Below are 19976 nucleotides of genomic sequence, written 5' to 3'. Positions count from 1 at the left end.
ATGATTTCAGACACAATGTCTTTTATCAAATCGTCACGGAGAACATACACCTTGCCCGGGGCTCCAACTCACGACTCCGAGATCCACAAATCTGCACTCTCCCTATGAGCCAAGCGGGCGGGCTAGGTAAGCGGAAAGACTCAAATTAATGAGATAGCAGTATTACTGACTGGCCCTAAGGGACACAGATGAACAGTCTCAACTTATTCAAAAACTGTTTCATTACGTGATTCGGAAATAAATCTACATTATTTTTTTTCTTCAAATTTTGACTTTAGCCCAGCAAAATAAAGTGTTGAACTAAAGATCAGTCAAAAACACAAACTATGGACTGGCTATATATGCCTTTTATATGACGAATAATATAATAATTTTACCTATTTGTATTGTCTAACAGTGTAGGAAGATGTCTGGTAGATACTAATAAACTTAACATCAGGAATCCAACCAGTGTCTGCCATCTGAAAGTGTACATTGTATTTTGCTATATATCACTAGCATGAGAAAGACACTTTAATTTCTGATACAAAATTTAAATAGTGTTGTAAATTTAGCAGCTAGTCTTATTAAAGTTGATTTATTAATTGATTCTACTGATGTGAAACTTTGACCTCTGCTACTAGAGATGTCATTCACCAGTTACCCTCATAAATTGCTTGGGACTGGAGTGTGTATCATTTTATCAGGGTATGTTGTCATCATGTACCATCGTAAACATGTCTGATCTGTTAGAGTTAGAGGTTGCTCCATATTTGGGATGGTACCATCAGTCAACGGTTATCCTCATAAATATTAGGGGTAATCTTTGTCTTTCATCACTATGATACACTCCAAATATGGGAGGGTACCTGCTTTTGTATATAAGCCTAGGTCAGAACTTGGGAGGGAATTCTTTACTTTTGGCTCGGACTTTGAAAATGACAGATCATAGAAACAAGAAATGAAATATTTACAGTTATAATTATAAGTGACTTTAGACCAGAGGAATGAGAGAAATTATACCTTTGATGACTTATTTCCATCACTAGACAAAATCTCATAATAAACTAACATTGAAAATTGGAATTAAAGTGTATTTTATCATGGTGTATAAACCCCCTCACCCGAACCTACGTATTTCAACACTGGTGGCAGCGACGAAACGGACTCACACACGTGCTTATAAGAAATTTGGACATATATTCTATTCAAATATTTGTGGTGACAATTAAGTGATAATTTATGGGACCTAAAAAGCAACACGAAAAAGATTCTGTCACAACTGAAGACGATGATAGTCATGAACAATTATTAGCTGAAGTTGAACTTTTAAGACAAAAACTTAAATCGGCAGAAGTTGATAACTTGACCTTAAGTGAGAGACTAACGCAAAAATGAACAGGAAAGTACTTTACAAAGAGATGAATTAGTACGCAGTTACCAACAACGAATCAATGACATTTCTATGAAAAAGACAATCAGATAAGAAATTTAGTCAATGAAAGGGACACAGCTTCGAATGAAAACAGCAATACATCAAGGCAGCAAAATCAACAGAGAGGCCGTGATAAATACGAGGTTCCTCTACCAAGGCAAATTATCTTTGATGGCAAATCATCCTGGGAGAGTTTCATTCACCCATTTGAAGCTATGGTTGATGCGTGCAAGTGGGACAATAGTGAACGTTTGTTCCGCCTTAAGAACAGTTTACGCGGTGATGCTGCGGAATACGCTTTCAAGCAGCCTGGGAGCTGACGAATTGTCAAGTTATGCGAAGATAAAATCATCTATGGCGATGCGATTTCAGGAAAAGCGCTCCACTTCCTCCTATCTGGCTGAGTTAGAAAACCGGAAATACAATAGGGAAAAAGAATCGTTGGCTGAATATGTGGCAGAGGTTAAGAGGTTGGTAATAAAAGGTTACCCCACAGCAAACAACGAGACGAGGGAAACGATAAACCTTCGGCACTTTCTTAAGGGACTTCAGGATTCTCAGGCGGCTTTGTTCATTGGGATGCAGGACCCAAAAACTATCGATCAGGCAAGAGAATTGCTCGACAACTATTCCAGCATCAGAGATGACATGAGAGGGGCGAGAATTAGGAACATTGACACGGGCAGGGAACCTTATGTAACAGAAGCAAGACTGCAAGAATTTGGTAGGGATCTGAAATCCAACATAGGCAAAAAGATTGATCATCTCGCGAACCACTGAATGTTAAAAGTAGTAGATCAGCCTCGATTCGTAAAGTAAATCAGCGCCCAAGAAAAGATGTGCGGTGTTTTAGATGCCAGCATTTGGTCACTATGCGGACGAGTGTAAGGCAAACCTTCAGGAAGGTAACAAGTCGGAAAACTAGCTTCGACCAAGCCTAACGGCCCGAACTTGGTCGATAACAGTGAAGTTGAATTTAAGACTATTAAGTGTAGGAGTGCTAATACGGATGGTGTTTCCATTATATTGCCTGTAAATATTTTTCAAACTGTGCGCGCGAACTTAGTCCTAGATACTGGTGCCTGTACTACAATTTTTTCTACTGCATTATATCATAGAATACCAGAGGATGTGCGACCTGAGTTGTGTAAAGTTGACCCTTCAATACGTCTTGAAGTTGCGGATGATGGTTTATTAGCCATAGATGGACAATGTGAATTTTCATTTAGTGCATCGGGTCAAACTTTTAATTACACTGTATTAAGTTGCACCTATTCATGAAGATGGACTAATTGGATTAGACTTCTTGTATGAAAATGATTACCAACTTAGTGCTAAAAAGGGATTAAAATTGAATGGGAAAATGTGTAGAACTCTAGTTGAAAAAGTTCCCTGAGGGCAGTCAGAGTGACCACAAGGTCAAGAGTAACAATTCCAGCGAATTCAGAAACAGTAATACCTGGGAGGCTATAAATTTCGGTGCAATTAATTCATCATTGGGCATCATTTACCCTTCAGAGAATAAACAACGGCTAAACAATGTTTTGATGGGAAGTGTGCTCATTGCTCCAAAGAGAATTCAGGTGATTCAATTCCCATTAGACTAGTTAACACCTCTAACAGAAAGTGAAATTATCAAAAGGTCATTATTGGATATTTACATGAAACTAAACAAGAGGATTTATTGAGAGAAAATGTCGATTTTAAATGACTGTGAAATATTGGACAATAATACCAAAACAAGTGAAAATGACATTAAATATGACATGACTAAATGGAGTAGTGGGTTAAAGGACTTGTACCATAGATCCTCTGAAAATCTCAATGAGTCACAAAAAGAAGCATGAAGTGTCTATTGGAGAAACATAAAAATGCTTTTTTCCAGTTCCTCCACAGATTTAGGGCGTACTTCATTAGTGCGACATACAATTGAGGTGGCAGAAAATGTTCGACCTGTAAAAATACCACCTAGACGGGTGCCAAAAGCGTTCGAAGCCAAGAAGAAAAAATTATTCAACAACAACTTGAAATGGGAATAATTGAAGAAAGTAAGAGCCCATGGTCTGCACCTTTATGCTTTGTAAGGAAAAGGACCCGCAGGCAGGAGTGCGTGTCGTTGTGGATTATAGGGGTTTAAATGATCTAAGTAAAAAATGTGCCTATCCACTGCCGAGAATTGACAGTTGTTTAGAAAGTTTGGGAGGAAATAATTATTACAGTTCATTAGATCTTTTGTCAGGATTTTACCAGATAGAATTGGATGAGAGACATCGTGAAAAGACTGCATTTGGCACCAGCAGGGGCGGTCTGTATCAATACGTTACTATGCCACAGGGCCTTACAGGGGCTCCACATACATTTCAGCGGTGTATGGAATTAGTGTTTAAGAACTTACAATGGCGGACAATGATTATTTACATGGATGATATTTGTACTTTGCCGAAACGTTTGATCAGGCATTGTTTAGGTTAGATGAAATTTTAACCAGATTGGAGGAAAATAACTTGAAATTAAACCAAGCAAGTGCAATCTACTCCAAAAGCGCATAAATATATTAGGTCACACAATTGACAGTTCTGGAATACGTCCTTCAGAAGAGAAAGTTAAAGCTGTGAAAGAATGGCCCTGTGCCGCGGAATTTAACCGAACTCAGAAGTTTTTTAGGTTTTTGTAGTTATTACAGACGTTTTATCAAGGGATTTAGTGCTAGGGCGTCACCACTTAATCGCTTAACAGAGGCCGGTCGAGCGTTTATCTGGGGACCAGAACAGGATAGTGCTTTTATGGACTTAAAACTGCATTGACAGGCAAAGAAGTGTTAGCATATCCAAAGAGGAAGGCTTATTCATAGTGGATACTGATAGTAGCAATTTCTCGTGCGGGGTTGCTTGTCGCAAATGCAATGGTCAGATACAGTTCAGGATTATGTTGAAAAACCAATTATGTTTGCGAGTAAATCATTTGACAAAACACAACGACGTTATTGTGCCACAAGAAGAGAACTGTTGGGCGTAGTGACATTTATAACCCAGTTTAGACACTTTCTGTGGGTAGAGAATTTTTATTAAGGACTGACTGTTCAAGTTTAAGGTGGTTAATGTCGTTTAAGTCACCTACTGATCAAATGGCGCGCTGGCTAGAGGTTTTGTCACAGTATAACTTTAAAATCGAACATCGTAGTGGGAAAAAGCATATCAATGCTGATAGCCTGTCCAGAATTCCATGTGAACCAGAGGAGTGTCAGGCTATGATGGGAATACAATACTTGAAAGTTTACCAGTAAGGGTGTCAGACTTGTTTGAAGAAACACGATTCCTGGTCAGATTTTGCACAATTCAATGACGTTGTTCCATTATTCGATAAAAACTTTAATATTGGGAATCATGAGTAGGCCAGTCATATTACGAGTGAAGGCTCAAAATAGTGGATTTTGGAGCAGTATTTTGTGCTCATGCAGCTGCAAATCATGAAGTTGATAGGTTGTTTTAATACACTTTTCCATGGATTAAAACAGACTGGGAAGTACTTCGAAATCGCGTTCAACGACTTCGATTCCATAATAGTCTGGATTTAAATGGTGTACAAAGTGGAAATAGCTTCAACTAGGTGACAATAACGAGGAGGTGTTGAACAAGGACGTAAATGCATACTGGATGAACATGTTGCATTATCCGAGGATGCAGCGCAAACATCTAACTTAGGTTGTCTCAAACAGGTTAACACAGTTATTGTTACTACTGTCAAAAATGGCCAAATTACAGAGAGCAGACCCAGATTTAGGAATTGTGATACAGTGGCTTGAAGAAAACAGACGACCCCTGAGAGATAAGGTAGCAGGGAATTCACCAGTGTGCGGAATTATTGGCTAAATTATGACCTGTTAACTCTGATTGGATGGAGTGTTATTTAAAAAGTACATTGTCAGTGCGAAGAACCATCAGCTTTTGTGTGATAGTGCCTAGAGTACTATATAAGGAACTTTGATATCTGTCATGATTCAATTACTGGAGCACATTTAGGAATTCAAAGACATATTCAAAATTACATCTCAAATATCACTGGTATAAAATGAAGGAATACATCCAGTTGCACATCAAAAAGTTGTGAAAAGTGTGCATTCCGAAAAAGGCCGAAAAACATACCGAGGGCACCACTAACGGAGTACACAGTTGGCCATCCTATGGATCGTATACAACGGACATAATGGGGCCACTTAATGAGACAGAATCCGGAAATCGGTATATTATCGTGGTCATTGATGGATTTACCCAAGTGGGCTGAGTGTTATGCAACCAGAGATCAGCTAGCAAGTACCGTTGCTCATAAGATTGTATATGAATTTTTGTCCAATATGGTATGTGGTTTGGACATACATTCTGATCAAGGACAAATTACCAATCCAAGTTGTTCAGTGAAGTCTGTCGATTTTGGAAATTAATCAAACTAGGACTAGTGGATATAGGCCAATGGCAAATGGTGGACCAGAGAGATTCAATCAAGTTTTGCAAAATATGATATCTACTTATGTAACTCCAATCAAACAAACTGGATGAAAATCTTAATTTAATCACCTCCGCATACAGAGATGTGTCCACCAGGCGACCGGATTCACGCCAAATTTATTTAATGATGGGACGCGAAGCATTATCCCGTTGACGTTCAACTTGCTGCATTTTAGAGAATAAATAAGTTCAGTGGACTATGCCATTCAACTACAAGAGAAGTTAACAGAGGCGCATCATATAGCACGAACTAATTTGCAAAAGAATGCTGTCAGACAGAAGCGTGATTATGACCACCCGGATTTCAAAAACACATTTTAGTAAAGGACAGTTAGTTTTGTGCTAGAGAAGTCTAGACATAAAGGAATCAGCAAGAAAATTGACCCTAATATTTGGAAGGGCCTTATGTTATTACAAGGAAGATCACAGACCTTTTGTATGAGATAAGACTTTCCCCAAATGGCAAATCAAGAATAGTGCATCATGACAGATTGAAACCGTTTCATGGAAATAAAACGACCCATTGGCAATCAAACATGGTGAAGTCTAAGGAAAATAACCATAAATCAAAATGAAAGGGTTCCAGCAAACTTCCAAACCCTGCCTGGACAGTACCAGTCAACAAGTGAGGAGAAGTTCTAGGAACAGGACCCAATACAGACCATACCAACATGGTGCACAATAGTTATAAATATTAAAAGTGTTAATGTTTTGGATTAAGTTCATATTCCTTCTGGATTTTAAGTGCTAACTAATATTCGTCCTGGATTATAAGTGTGTACTTATTCATTTCATTATTCTTTGTATGGATTTAATTAGTGGCTGCAATGGTAATAATAATCCCATTCAGCACAAGTGTATTCAAATGGATTAATTATTCTTTGTATGGATTTAATTAGTGGCTGCATTGGTAATAATAATCCCATTCAGCCTTGGTGTATCGAAATGGATTTATTTGTGGGCTTCATTTTCAGATATGAAAATTTGTGCCATTTATTAAAATCATATGTTGTATAATTAGATGCTCTTGGCACACAGGACTTAAACTTTGGTAGAGACGACTACCATAGCCATATAAATCCAACATTGTGCCTATTCCCTTTTTTTTTTCTAATTAATTTAAATAAATTAAAGGCACCAGGACTTACATTAGTAAATGGTAAAGACGACTACCATATCAATGAAACTAATCAAAATTGTGCCTATTCTATCATCATACTGTGTTAATGTTAAAATAAATAAAGGCACCAGGACTTAGTGTGAGTGAAATAAACATTGTGTGAAAGTGCTTACAAAAATATATTCACCTTATAGATGAACTGAATTCAACACTGGATTTTTATTACATGTGTTTTACTAGGACAGTTGGCGATTTTTTTTTTACACTTTTAATGTTATCATACATACATTAGTATAATAGTCATTTTACATGTATACTACTTTGAGAAGTATTTAGTCACATAGTTCTTCCGAACTATAATCATGAGTTTTATTAAAACACAAAGTAATAGCATGTTTGCTACTATTCATGACACTTAATCATTTATATGAGGAGCAATTCAGTGATAATATAGTTTAGGTATTCATATTCTTATGTACCTTCTTCATAGTATTTGAGAGCAAGAGTCTGGCTCAGTAGTCACTTATATTTTAATGTTAAAACTAATTGGGGACAATTAAGAAGCTAAGGGTGGGGGAGTGTTGTAAATTTAGCAGCTAGTCTTATTAAAGTTGATTTTTAATTGATTCTACTGATGTGAAACTTTGACCTCTGCTACTAGAGATGTCATTCACCAGTTACCCTCATAAATTGCTTGGGCTGGAGTGTGTATCATTTTATCAGGGTATGTTGTCATCATGTACCATCGTAAACATGTCTGATCTGTTAGAGTTAGAGGTTGCTCCATATTTGGGATGGTACCATCAGTCAACGGTTATCCTCATAAATATTAGGGGTAATCTTTGTCTTTCATCACTATGATACACTCCAAATATGGGAGGGTACCTGCTTTTGTATATAAGCCTAGGTCAGAACTTGGGAGGGGAATTCTTTACTTTTGGCTCGGACTTTGAAAATGACAGATCATAGAAACAAGAAATGAAATATTTACAGTTATAATTATAAGTGACTTTAGACCAGAGGAATGAGAGAAATTATACCTTTGATGACTTATTTCCATCACTAGACAAAATCTCATAATAAACTAACATTGAAAATTGGAATTAAAGTGTATTTTATCAATGGTGTATAAACCCCCTCTCCCGAATCTACGTTTTTCAACAATAGGTTGACTGCAATTCAGAAAAGATAACCTGTTACTTGAATCTATAGGAAAGCTCACAACAGATTTGAAACCTCACTTCTGAGATTCCTGACAAGCCTTTTAACAAGAGCTGTCACAGGAGACAGCGCGTTGGACTATTTTGATGCTGGATAGTGAAACTGGGCACATCTGAGGAAACTGGAGCTGTCACTGGAGTGTTTAATGACTGCAATGGTGGATGAAGATATTGCACAATAGCTTGAGTCTGTGTCAAAAATATTAAGTAATAAGAGAGGTAAAGAAATAATGAATCAAAACACTACATAAAAATAATTCTAAGCAAAAAGAGGGCATAATTCATAAAATATTGGTGCAAGAGTTATGCACCTTGTGTAATAAGATGTTGGTGATGATGTGGAACAACTACTTCAAGTTTGAATCAAATGCATTTTGTAATAACTGAGATATAGTGAAAATGCATCAAAATTAACCTTAAATTATCAGTAAAAAGGGGGCATAATTCATATTATGTGCTTGGTAAGGTGAAACAACTATTTCAAGTTTGAATCAAATCCATTTAGTAATAACTGAAATAGAGTGATCTAGGTAAAAAGTGTAGGGGCATAATTCATGAAAAGCTGGTGCCAGAGTTATGTACCTTGTGTCATAATGATGTTGATGATAAGGCGAACCAACTATTTTAAGTTTAAATCAAATCTATTTAGTAATGACTGAGATAGAGTGAAAGTGTTTCAAAACTTTAATCTTAAATTCTAAGTAAAAAGGGGGGATAATTCATGTAATATTGGCGTGAGAGTTATGGCGCTTGTGCCATATGATGTGGGTGATGATGAGGAATATAGTTTTAAGTTTAAAGCAAATTGATCAAGTTATTACAGAGATAAGGAGAAAAAAGAGAAAGTGTAAAAAAACTTTAACCAAAAATACAGCCTCTATCACATACACAAGGTTTTTCTTTGATTTGACCTAGTGACCTACTTTTTAACCCCAGATGACCCATATTCAAACTCTACCTAGATTTTATCAAGGTAATCATTCTGACTAAATTTTATGAAGATCAACTGAAAAATAGAGCTTCTATCGCATACATAATGTTTTTCTTTGATTTGACCTAGTGACCTAGTTTTTGATCCCAGATAACCAATATTCAAAATCTAGCTAGATTTCATCAAGGTTATCATTCTAATCAAATTTCATGAAGATCAATTGAAAAATACAGCCTCTATCGCATACACAAGGATTTTCTTTGATCTGACCTATTTTTTTACCCCAGATGACCCATATTCGAATTCTACCTAGATTTTATCAAGGCAATCATTCTGACCAAATTTCACAAAGATCAACTAAAAAAAACAGCCTTTATCACATACACAAGGTTTTTTCTTTGATTTGACCCAGTGAGCTACTTTTTGACCCCAGATGACCCATATTCAATCTTGCCCTAGATTTCATCAAGGCAATCATTCTGACCAAATTTCATGAAGATCAATTGAAAAATACAGGCTCTCGCATACACAAGCTAAATGTTGACAGACAGACGCCAGATGTCGAGCGATCACAATAACTCACCTGAGCATTAGGTGAGCTAAAAAACTAGTTGCTTTCTAGTTACTTAGTATCAACATGTAAAAAGTATACACAAATTTTTGTACATACCCTTGAAATATAGTTGGGAACTGGAATTTCAAGACAGACAGAACATACTGAAAATAACAGAACAACACTATAAGTCAACACAATCACTGAAATAACTACAAACTTGCTAGATTATGCAGCAATAATAAATTCTAACATGGCTCGATTTGACTGTCAGTTAAACAAAGAAGAAGGCCAAGCTCTCTATATATATTCTGCGATAAACAATGGTTGACACATGGACCAGTTAGAGAGCATTATGCCGTTAATTATGCCATCACATTCCTGCGTGATGTCCGATTTATTACTACTTGTTTAAAGACAGCCCAGCATAAATTTTATCAAAATATTTCAATGGATATGTAAGAATGGAAATAATCAGGTCTTCTTGCGCTTAACTGTCTAGAATACCACAGTTCATCGTTCAGATGCTTCAATATTTAACCACTTGGGCTAAAGCCCTCGTGGTTCAACTCCTGCCCACATGAAATCTGAACTGCAAAAAAATCAGGTAAAAACTACTTGAAGGCCTTGTTTATTTGTTTAAAGTAATACAAATGTGTATAGCCTTAATTCATATATACTGCTCAGTCTGCTGTAGACTGATTAATATTCAGCATGAGTTTATTTTTGCTAATATGTCTATTAAACTGTATCATCTCCTGGACCAAAAGATAACAGAAATGCGAAAACTATATAAATAGGTATGTTGTATATTAAATTATGAACTAAATGTGGTGTATAAACTACTTAGACTTCATTAATTTGCATACAAAATCATTCATGCCTAACAATAAAATTACCTTATTAACAAAATGTGTAGCTACGAACAGCAGACAGTACACAGCTGCTTGCTGTAGTGAACTTCTCATACCTGGATTCTTATTCTACCATCTCCTGAAAAACAGCAACATGTCTAAGTTATATACTTAGATATTAAACAATAAAAGAAAACTGCCAACAAGATTTCATACTTTTTAGGCTTAAAAACATTGTTTTTTAGGCTACCATACTAAGAATTAGTAAGTAGGGTAAGTATGCATTGTGGTGGTTCACCCAGTTGCTTGCACGCTTATGTCTGAATCAAGGCCTGGTGTGACACTAGAGGTCTTTCCCTACATTTAAAGCTGGAATGTCTCCATAGGACTGAGCTGTGTTGGTGGGACTAAAGAGCCAATAAAATACACAAACTTCTGAAAATTTTAGTCTAGGTGCTTGTTCACATAATTTGGTATCACATATTACCATTATTACTAGATAACAACTTACAGCTACGCGCCTGGCATTACGTACAAGATTTAATCTAAATAAATATCTAAGAACTACAAGGTCAGTAGTTCAGATTAATTAGCTGTTAATGTAAGAAAACTTTAGGTAGGAAAACTTTAGCAAGCCTTGTGATTTTTTTTGTCAAGAGACTTCTAATCTACTATTGCAAATGTAAGCCAATATTGTAAGATATAGATCATGTTATTTTTTTCTTATGCAAATTAGATATTATTTATTGACCCCCTCACCCACCCCCTGCTGGAGCCTCCCATGCACGATTTATTGTATTAAAACATAATATGGAAAGTAAAATAGGTATGATAACTATAGATGTGTTCTGTGCATTCTTTTGATTTATTTTCAATTGATGAATTATTCAATTAATTTTACTAATTTATAATGGTGTTTGTTGCGGTGTTGTTTTAATATCCAATTATTTTATTACCCGAAATTATAACCAGAAGACAAGTAACATTCACATTTTTACATGTTTATTTGTACATTTCAGATATGAATACAGTCACATATTTCAATTACCGGTGCGTAAGATACTGTAAACAGTGCTAATTCAACCTATGAAATATTCCTTTCAATATAAAAGTTATTATCAATATTTTGGCAGAGTATGGCCACTCCAATGAAAGCTATTTGAAAAACCAGTCGACCGGGAGGAAACCAGACGTACTCGTAAAGCACCACGTCATTGCTCCACGTTACCTGTAGAGCAACAAGCAGCGCCACACGGACGCAAGGAATACCACAGTACACCACAGTAATTAAACATCCCCCAAAACTCGACGTTACCTGCAAAGCAATGAGGAATATTTAGCGGACCAACGGAGCAAGGCAACGTACTGTGGTTCTAAGCAACGAGCAAGGCTACAGTACACAACAATATTTAGCGAACCAACGGAGCAAGGCAACGTACTGTAATTCTAAGCAACGAGCAAGGCTACAGTACACCACAATATTAGCGGAGCAAGGCAACGTACTGTACTTCTAAGCAAGCAAATACTATAATGAGCAAGGCTACAGTACACCACAGTAAATTAAATATTCCCCATAACTCGACGTTACCTGCAAAGTAATGAGGAACATTAGCGGACCAATGGAGCAAGGCAACGTACTGTAATTTTAAGCGAGGCAAATACTATATGATGAGCAAGGCTATGACATCAGCAAGGCTATGATACATTTAAGCAAGGCTAGTCAGATATTGCCAAGGCACTAGAGCAATACCTTTAATATACACCGTAACATCCGTACCATCAAAACGTCCCAAAGCACGCCCGATCGCCCCCACGGTCGACAGAATTTTTCCAGGCCCTTACAATTAGGAGTGACATAAAAATAATTGTATATAAATATGGAAATGATTAACTGGAATTTTAGTAATAAAAAATTATACATGTATTAATTCTAAATTGTCCTTTTGATTTCTCATAAAGCACAGTCCGGAAGAATGATATCCTTTTAAATTGTCTGTTTCCCAAATTGTTTGTAGCCCAGGAATCCGTTCAATTAATGTCTGTGGAAAGTACCTGGAGTCTGATCACTTCCGGAGTTGGCACCCAATGGCAGCATATTATCTGCAACATAAATACTTCACAAAACAGTCAGATTGTCATAACAGAATTAAAGATACAAAATATAATGAATTGTAGTATACAACAATTTTATTATTATTATTATTACTGGGGTGTGGCGGTGGGCAATTTAACATCGATCTGAAGCGCTAGCCAATACACCTTTAGTTCAACTGAGAAGATTGCACGTGCTCTCGATTTAATATAACGCTCGAGTGGTTCCCTGACGAATAGGCGTTTATCATTAACCTGTTATGTTTAGACAAGGAACTAGAAAAACTGGATTACTTGACAACGACGATAGTTTATAGCTAACACACCTAGCAACGAGATAGTATAAATTTCGGGAAAAAATAAAAGTAATTATTTTTAGGCAAAATAATTTTTTATTATTTTATTACCCGAAATTATAACCAGAAGACAAGTAACATTCACATTTTTACATGTTTATTTGTACATTTCAGATATGAATACAGTCACATATTTCAATTACCGTGCGTAAGATACTGTAAACAGTGCTAATTCAACCTATGAAATATTCCTTTCAATATAAAAGTTATTATCAATATTTTGGCAGAGTATGGCCACTCCAATGAAAGCTATTTGAAAAACCAGTCGACCGGGAGGAAACCAGACGTACTCGTAAAGCACCACGTCATTGCTCCACGTTACCTGTAGAGCAACAAGCAGCGCCACACGGACGCAAGGAATACCACAGTACACCACAGTAAATTAAACATCCCCCAAAACTCGACGTTACCTGCAAAGCAATGAGGAATATTTAGCGGACCAACGGAGCAAGGCAACGTACTGTGGTTCTAAGCAACGAGCAAGGCTACAGTACACAACAATATTTAGCGAACCAACGGAGCAAGGCAACGTACTGTAATTCTAAGCAACGAGCAAGGCTACAGTACACCACAATATTTAGCGGAGCAAGGCAACGTACTGTACTTCTAAGCAAGGCAAATACTATAATGAGCAAGGCTACAGTACACCACAGTAAATTAAATTTCCCATAACTCGACGTTACCTGCAAAGTAATGAGGAACATTTAGCGGACCAATGGAGCAAGGCAACGTACTGTAATTCTAAGCGAGGCAAATACTATATGATGAGCAAGGCTATGACATCAGCAAGGCTATGATACATTTAAGCAAGGCTAGTCAGATATTGCCAAGGCACTAGAGCAATACCTTTAATATACACCGTAACATCAAAACGTCCCAAAGCACGCCCGATCGCCCCCACGGTCGACAGAATTTTTCCAGGCCACAATAAATTTGCCAAAATTTATCCCCCAAAAATTCTGTGCAAAGATTTCTTAAATTCTAAAAAAATACTATCTCAGCTTTACAACAATTATATTTGTTCTTTAAAGCCAAACTGGTTCATCCATATAACTATAACATAATCGAATAGGCTATTTGAAAGACAAGTAGAGCAAATCCCGCCAACATCACGTGATCACGTTTTGCCAATGTATGAAACAAGGAGCAGAAGGATTATCGTCTTGAGTGATTCGGATCATTTGTTCATCATCATGATGATAATCTGTAGTTCTATCTTTGAAAGAAATAACTAACTTAAATGCTTACCTAAAATATATTTGTTTGGATACACGTTTTATCTTAAGATTTATGTCCTAATGTAATTCAATTAAATTCAGTTCCAACCATGTTGATATGTACCCCTTCAAGGCTATACATCAATATCCAGAAAGACCATTATCCCTTTTATCCACAAGCATTATCCCTTTTATCCACAAGCATTATGTTGTTACTGCATTTTGGTTAGCTTTTCAATGAGTTTACCAGGCCTCAATCGGGTCGGGTATGACAACACAATCCAATACACTACGGTACCAATTTAAACATAGTATAGATCAACTTGATACTAATTAAAACGACTGCATGTTTATACATTGTATTATCGTTTGCTTGTTATGGTTCTCATGCATCGTTGAACTCAAGAAGATTGTCAATGAAAAAAGTTAAGTGCATACTGAAATGTTTTCTGTATTGAAACGTTTTAATGAAGAAAATCATAATTACCAAACATTTTATCGTTTAAGTTACCGTGTGGGATTTATACATCAAGGCATGTCTGCACTATTAATTTATAATAATACTGCGGTAGAATACCGAAGCTAGCGGATGGGTCACACATCCCTAAAAATTGTCGTGCAATTATACGGGTATTTATAAATGAATAGATCTACTGCGGAACTGAGTCGATATATTTATCAATAACGTGTTAAAGTAGTTGTACTTCTGTCCAATCGTATATTAAAAGAAAACCGTACTTTACTATGAAGACCCTGAATAATCGACTTTTCCAATAATGTTTCGCTATCGCTTTCTACTTATAAATACGTAATCGTTCTATAAATAGATTGCGCTATACAGCATGAAATATGTCCAGATATTCAACTTACACGAAAACACAATTTCAACCTTATTTTGTAAATCTAATACATAATGACGTTAATATTATCTGTCTTCAGTAAATAATTTCGGCTTGGTTTGTCAAAGAAATTTTTTACTTAAATATTAAAAATCTGACTTTAATATTTTATATAACAAACCAACACTGATTTATGAAATCCAGTTCCGGGCTAAGGTCAAAAAACTACAGAATTTCGTTAACATGATATAGTGCTACATGGGCTATTCGGAGAGAATTCACTTACTGGAACAGGAGAAAAATTAAGACAACCAAAAATTTTCATTCATACATAACGTAATAAACGACTGGTAGTTTGTTACAGATTTCAACCAAATCCCATGATAACCAGCTCTGAAGTTTTGCTCACTACACATACATATTCCAATGATAAAATCATCAGTCAAGGTGTTGTAATACAGTATGATGACTTCCAAAATTTTAAGAACCATTAATATGATCTGTGATATTGGATTCGGCTAATATTGGCAGTATATCTTAACGCTACATATTTACAACTATGATGACCTAATCTTATATTAGTTAGCTTCTAACACCAAACAAAAACGTGATATAATGGGAAACCAAGTGCAAAACAGTTCTATCTATTGTTATTTGCAATGTCACGCCATTTTAAAATGTCATGTTAACTGACACCAGTGCCCTTAGAAATAAATACGAACAGCTCTAACTAAATACTATTAAAAATTAATGACAACCAATAAAATATCATAGGAAAGCTAGCCACATATACATGTATAAATTCAATTGATTTCTCTTTAGTTTTAAAGTTTAGAATGGTGTAAAAAACATTTTTGAGGCCGCAACTTGAATTAACAAAGTTTCCGTGATATCTTATTTGACTCTGGTAACAATAGAATCTATAATAATATAATAGAATCCGGTTCTGTATGGAAAATAACAAAATATCTATTGTTTTTCAGCCTCTAAATTGACAGACATCACGATTCTGACCCCGTTTCTTCGAAAAATTCAAGTAACAAAGTGTTTCGGGAAACGTAACAATCGTTTCAAATTTAATGTACGGAAAGTTGAGCTTCAACGAAACAGAATTTCCTCACCAAATTAACAAACGTAGTAGTGCAACAATTAACAATCCTGCACCAAACAAAGAACAAACTGCCCAACTAATACTGTTTAAAAACGTTTGAATCTTATTTTCATAATAGACCACTCGATTTTTTTTTTTTTTTTTTTGATTTTTTTTTTTTTTTTTGTAAAACGTTTGCGATCATTTAGCCTAAAATAACAGTTGACGAATTACATAAATTTTATCAACAACATGCCTCACTCTATTTCAAAGATGCACTACAAAGTAACGGTACTCTTTGTAATCTGTGGTGACAACTCTACATGATTTGCATGAAAAATACATGAGGCACACAAGAATTTAGTTCAAAATTGACAGTGACATATTAAGCGAAGACAATGTGCATTGCATGAATTAATGTAGCGATATATATGTACGTCGGTGTGTTTAGTTAAATTTCAATCATATTTTGTTTCCCAGCATAAGAAAATTATTCCTCTATACTTGACAAACTATGCTGAAAAGAGATTTAATAAATAAGTCTTCAGATAATGTTGCGAAAACACATTTCAAAGGAAGGGCCTAAATTACCCACCTGACATGTACATTATACCTGTATTATACAACCTAGCAAATTCAACATCTTTATTTATTTGGATTAAATATTGTGGATCTTAAATTTTCGATTCTATGGATGCACGTGTTCCCGTGCAGTGTATTTGAAGATCATTACCGAAACCAATCGGAAGAAAATTAAGTACATTTAAGTCTAATATTGAACCGGTGAATTTGTTAGTGGTATTTGTTTATGATATCGAAAGAGTTAAATGACCTAACCTGATCCAACGTTAACAGGTGCTGATGCCTGCGTTTGCATGCTGACAGATTCTCCTGGTCATGTAAAACGCAAAGTGAGGGTCGTAATTAATAGTGTTTGAGAAAACCTACTTAAATATCTTACAGTTGCGTCCTTGTATAAATATTTTTCCTTACAATCTTTCTGGTTTCCATAACCCATCCGATCTTAATCCGTATACTATACCCTTGCAATACTAAACTATTCGACGGTCCCATAAAGGGGACGTTAACGTAAAACACTCCAAAAATTTGCTATTTAAATTGCGGGAAGTAAATGAGCACAACAGTGTCACTGTCTTATGAAATGTGACGTCACCGATGTTACTATTTACCTTGCGAGCACCTTACGAGTAATAAAACGGAAATACCCTATGTGAATCTCGTGTATTGAAAATACCACTGCCTGTCGGAATCAAGAAACTATTACGACAGTTGACTGAACTAGCAACATTATTGCTTTTGGTTCGAATCTGTAAAATTATGAGAAATAGGGTCGCCACACCCCGTATTAAGTTTACAGTTAATACAATACACAATTCATATCGGTGCATAGATGTTAACGGGAAGAGATTAACTGTGTATAACTATTTACTGACGTAAGTACTGTCATTACCAAACTGCAGAACTAATTGCGACTCCTTCAAAATTTGTTCGAAATCAATAACAAACCTACCGGCATTTTGTCTGATGCTGGAATTTCTGGCAAATCCGCCGTCTAGTTCGCTTTTCATTTCCTTCCCTTCATAATCATCTCGACAGGCTGGCTCGCCTCTACCTTTCAGGCGTGCTCTGCATCGACCACGTGGCATGGCTATTCAATTTAACATCGATCTGAAGCGCTAGCCAATACACCTTTAGTTCAAACTGAGAAGATTGCACGTGCTCTCGATTTAATATAACGCTCGAGTGGTTCCCTGACGAATAGGCGTTTATCATTAACCTGTTATGTTTAGACAAGGAACTAGAAAACTGGATTACTTGACAACGACGATAGTTTATAGCTAACACACCTAGCAACGAGATAGGTATAAATTTCGGGAAAAAATAAAAGTAATTATTTTTAGGCAAAATAATTTTTTATTAATTACTTAAAGTCTATTGATTTAATATCTTAAACAATGAACATGATGCTCAGGTCTATGATTTTGTTGTTTTTACAGATATTCTGTAAATATTTTCATTCTATAAATTTATAGACTGTGTAAATGAAATATTTTAAAATTACAATTTAAATAAAAACCGCAGGTTTAAACAAACAGACTTTAAGACTGCATGTATAAATGAAGGTTATAATTATGTGGTTTCCTGTCAATACTGATGACTTTAAATTTTCGGAAAATATGAAAAAAATTGAAGTGATCCTACCTGTCTGAAATTCTTGATTTTTCTTCTATCAGTTTTATCAATGCATGCGGTTTTGATTAAATTTGTAATTTTAACATTTTTCATAAATCCAGCCTGTAAACTTATAGACTGAAAAATCTTTAAATTTATGATTGTCCGTATATTTATAGAATATCTGTAAACAAGAGCACCGCTTTGTGGGTGATGACGCTCATCTGATTTTTTTTGTATAATAGAAAAATTGTCCTACCCATGATTTTCTAAGTCCAAAAAGGGCCATAATTCTTGCAAAAAGCAGGATGGAGTTATGTTTCTTGATGTACATAGTCAGCTTATGATGGTGAACAACTGTTGCAAGTTTCAAAGCAATAGCTTGAATAGTTTAGGAGAAAAGCTGGCCTAAACATAAAACTTAACCAATAAATCTGATATTTTCTAAGTCCAAAAGGGGTCATAAGTCTTGCAAAAAGCATGACAGAGTTATGTTTCTTGCTGTGCATGGTTAGCTTATGATGGTGAACAAGTGTTGCAAGTTTTAAAGCAATAGTTTTGATAGTTAAGGAGAAAAGCTGACAAACATATTACTCAACCAAGAAAACTGACAAGTCCAAAAGGGGCAATAATTCTTGCAAAAAAAAAAGATGGAGTTATGTTTCTTGATGTACAGGGTCAACTTATGATGGTGAACAAGTGTTGCAAGTTTCAAAGCAATAGCTTTGATAGTTTAGAAGAAAAGAGGACCTAAACATAAAACTTAACCAAGAAATCTGATATTTTCTAAGTACAAAAGGGGCCATAAATCTTGCAAAAAGCAGGATGGAGTTATGTTTCTTGCTGTACAGGGTCAGCTTATGATGGTGAACAAGTGTTGCAAGTTTCAAAGCAATAGCTTTGATAGTTTAGAAGAAAAGAGGACCTAAACATAAAACTTAACCAAGAAATCTGATATTTTCTAAGTACAAAAGGGGCCATAAATCTTGCAAAAAGCAGAGTGGAGTTATGTTTCTTGCTGTACAGGGTCAGCTTATGATGGTGAACAAGTGTTGCAAGTTTCAAAGCAATAGCTTTGATAGTTTAGGAGAAAAGCTGACCTAAACATAAAACTTAACCAGGCAACACCGACGCCGACGCCGATCAAGTGATGACAATAACTCATCATTTTTTTTCATCAGATGAGCTAAAAACGACGAAATCCTAGACCTGATAATAGCTAGTATTTTTAACTATGATATACCTTACGCCAAAAATAGAAATGCTACTGAAACATCCGTCATGCGGATAATAATATTAATCGGCACAACCGTCATGCAAAATAAGAAAATAAATCGGCACGACTGTCGTGCCGATAGGCTATTCCTCAAATAAATTAAACATTAATATTCATGTAGAAACTTCAATGAATATAACTTTGAATATAACTCATAATTTTTAAAAAAAGAGACTTAAATCTTCGGAAATATGTGTAAACAGGTGTGATGAGAAATCTACCCTGACATCGGTTTCAATACACAGCAGACTTCTGATGACACTAAACTGCAGATACAAAACAAAATATTAGGGATGGGAACGAATATTCGGATATTGGAA

The 19976-nt window shown here is 35.7% G+C and overlaps 1 protein-coding gene across 2 annotated transcripts in view; it reads right to left on the bottom strand.

Moving 5' to 3' along the window:
• The window catches only part of LOC123548718 (transmembrane protein 241-like), a 53992-nt gene that overhangs the window by 26407 nt on the left and 7609 nt on the right, over positions 1 to 19976 (bottom strand). For both annotated transcript variants that reach the window (XM_053546093.1, XM_053546094.1), the window contains exons 2-4: positions 10640 to 10733; positions 9858 to 9904; positions 378 to 461 (exon numbers count right to left, since the gene is read on the bottom strand). In XM_053546093.1, coding sequence (XP_053402068.1) covers positions 378 to 461; positions 9858 to 9904; positions 10640 to 10708 — 200 coding nt within the window. In that variant the 5' untranslated portion in view covers positions 10709 to 10733. The remainder of the gene's footprint in view (positions 1 to 377; positions 462 to 9857; positions 9905 to 10639; positions 10734 to 19976) is intronic.

The sequence above is a fragment of the Mercenaria mercenaria genome, chromosome 6 (assembly GCF_021730395.1).
Source record: "Mercenaria mercenaria strain notata chromosome 6, MADL_Memer_1, whole genome shotgun sequence".
Taxonomy (NCBI): Eukaryota; Metazoa; Mollusca; class Bivalvia; order Venerida; family Veneridae; genus Mercenaria; species Mercenaria mercenaria.
The sequence above is the reverse complement of the archived record's forward strand: the minus strand, read 5'-3'. Positions and strand labels throughout refer to the sequence as shown.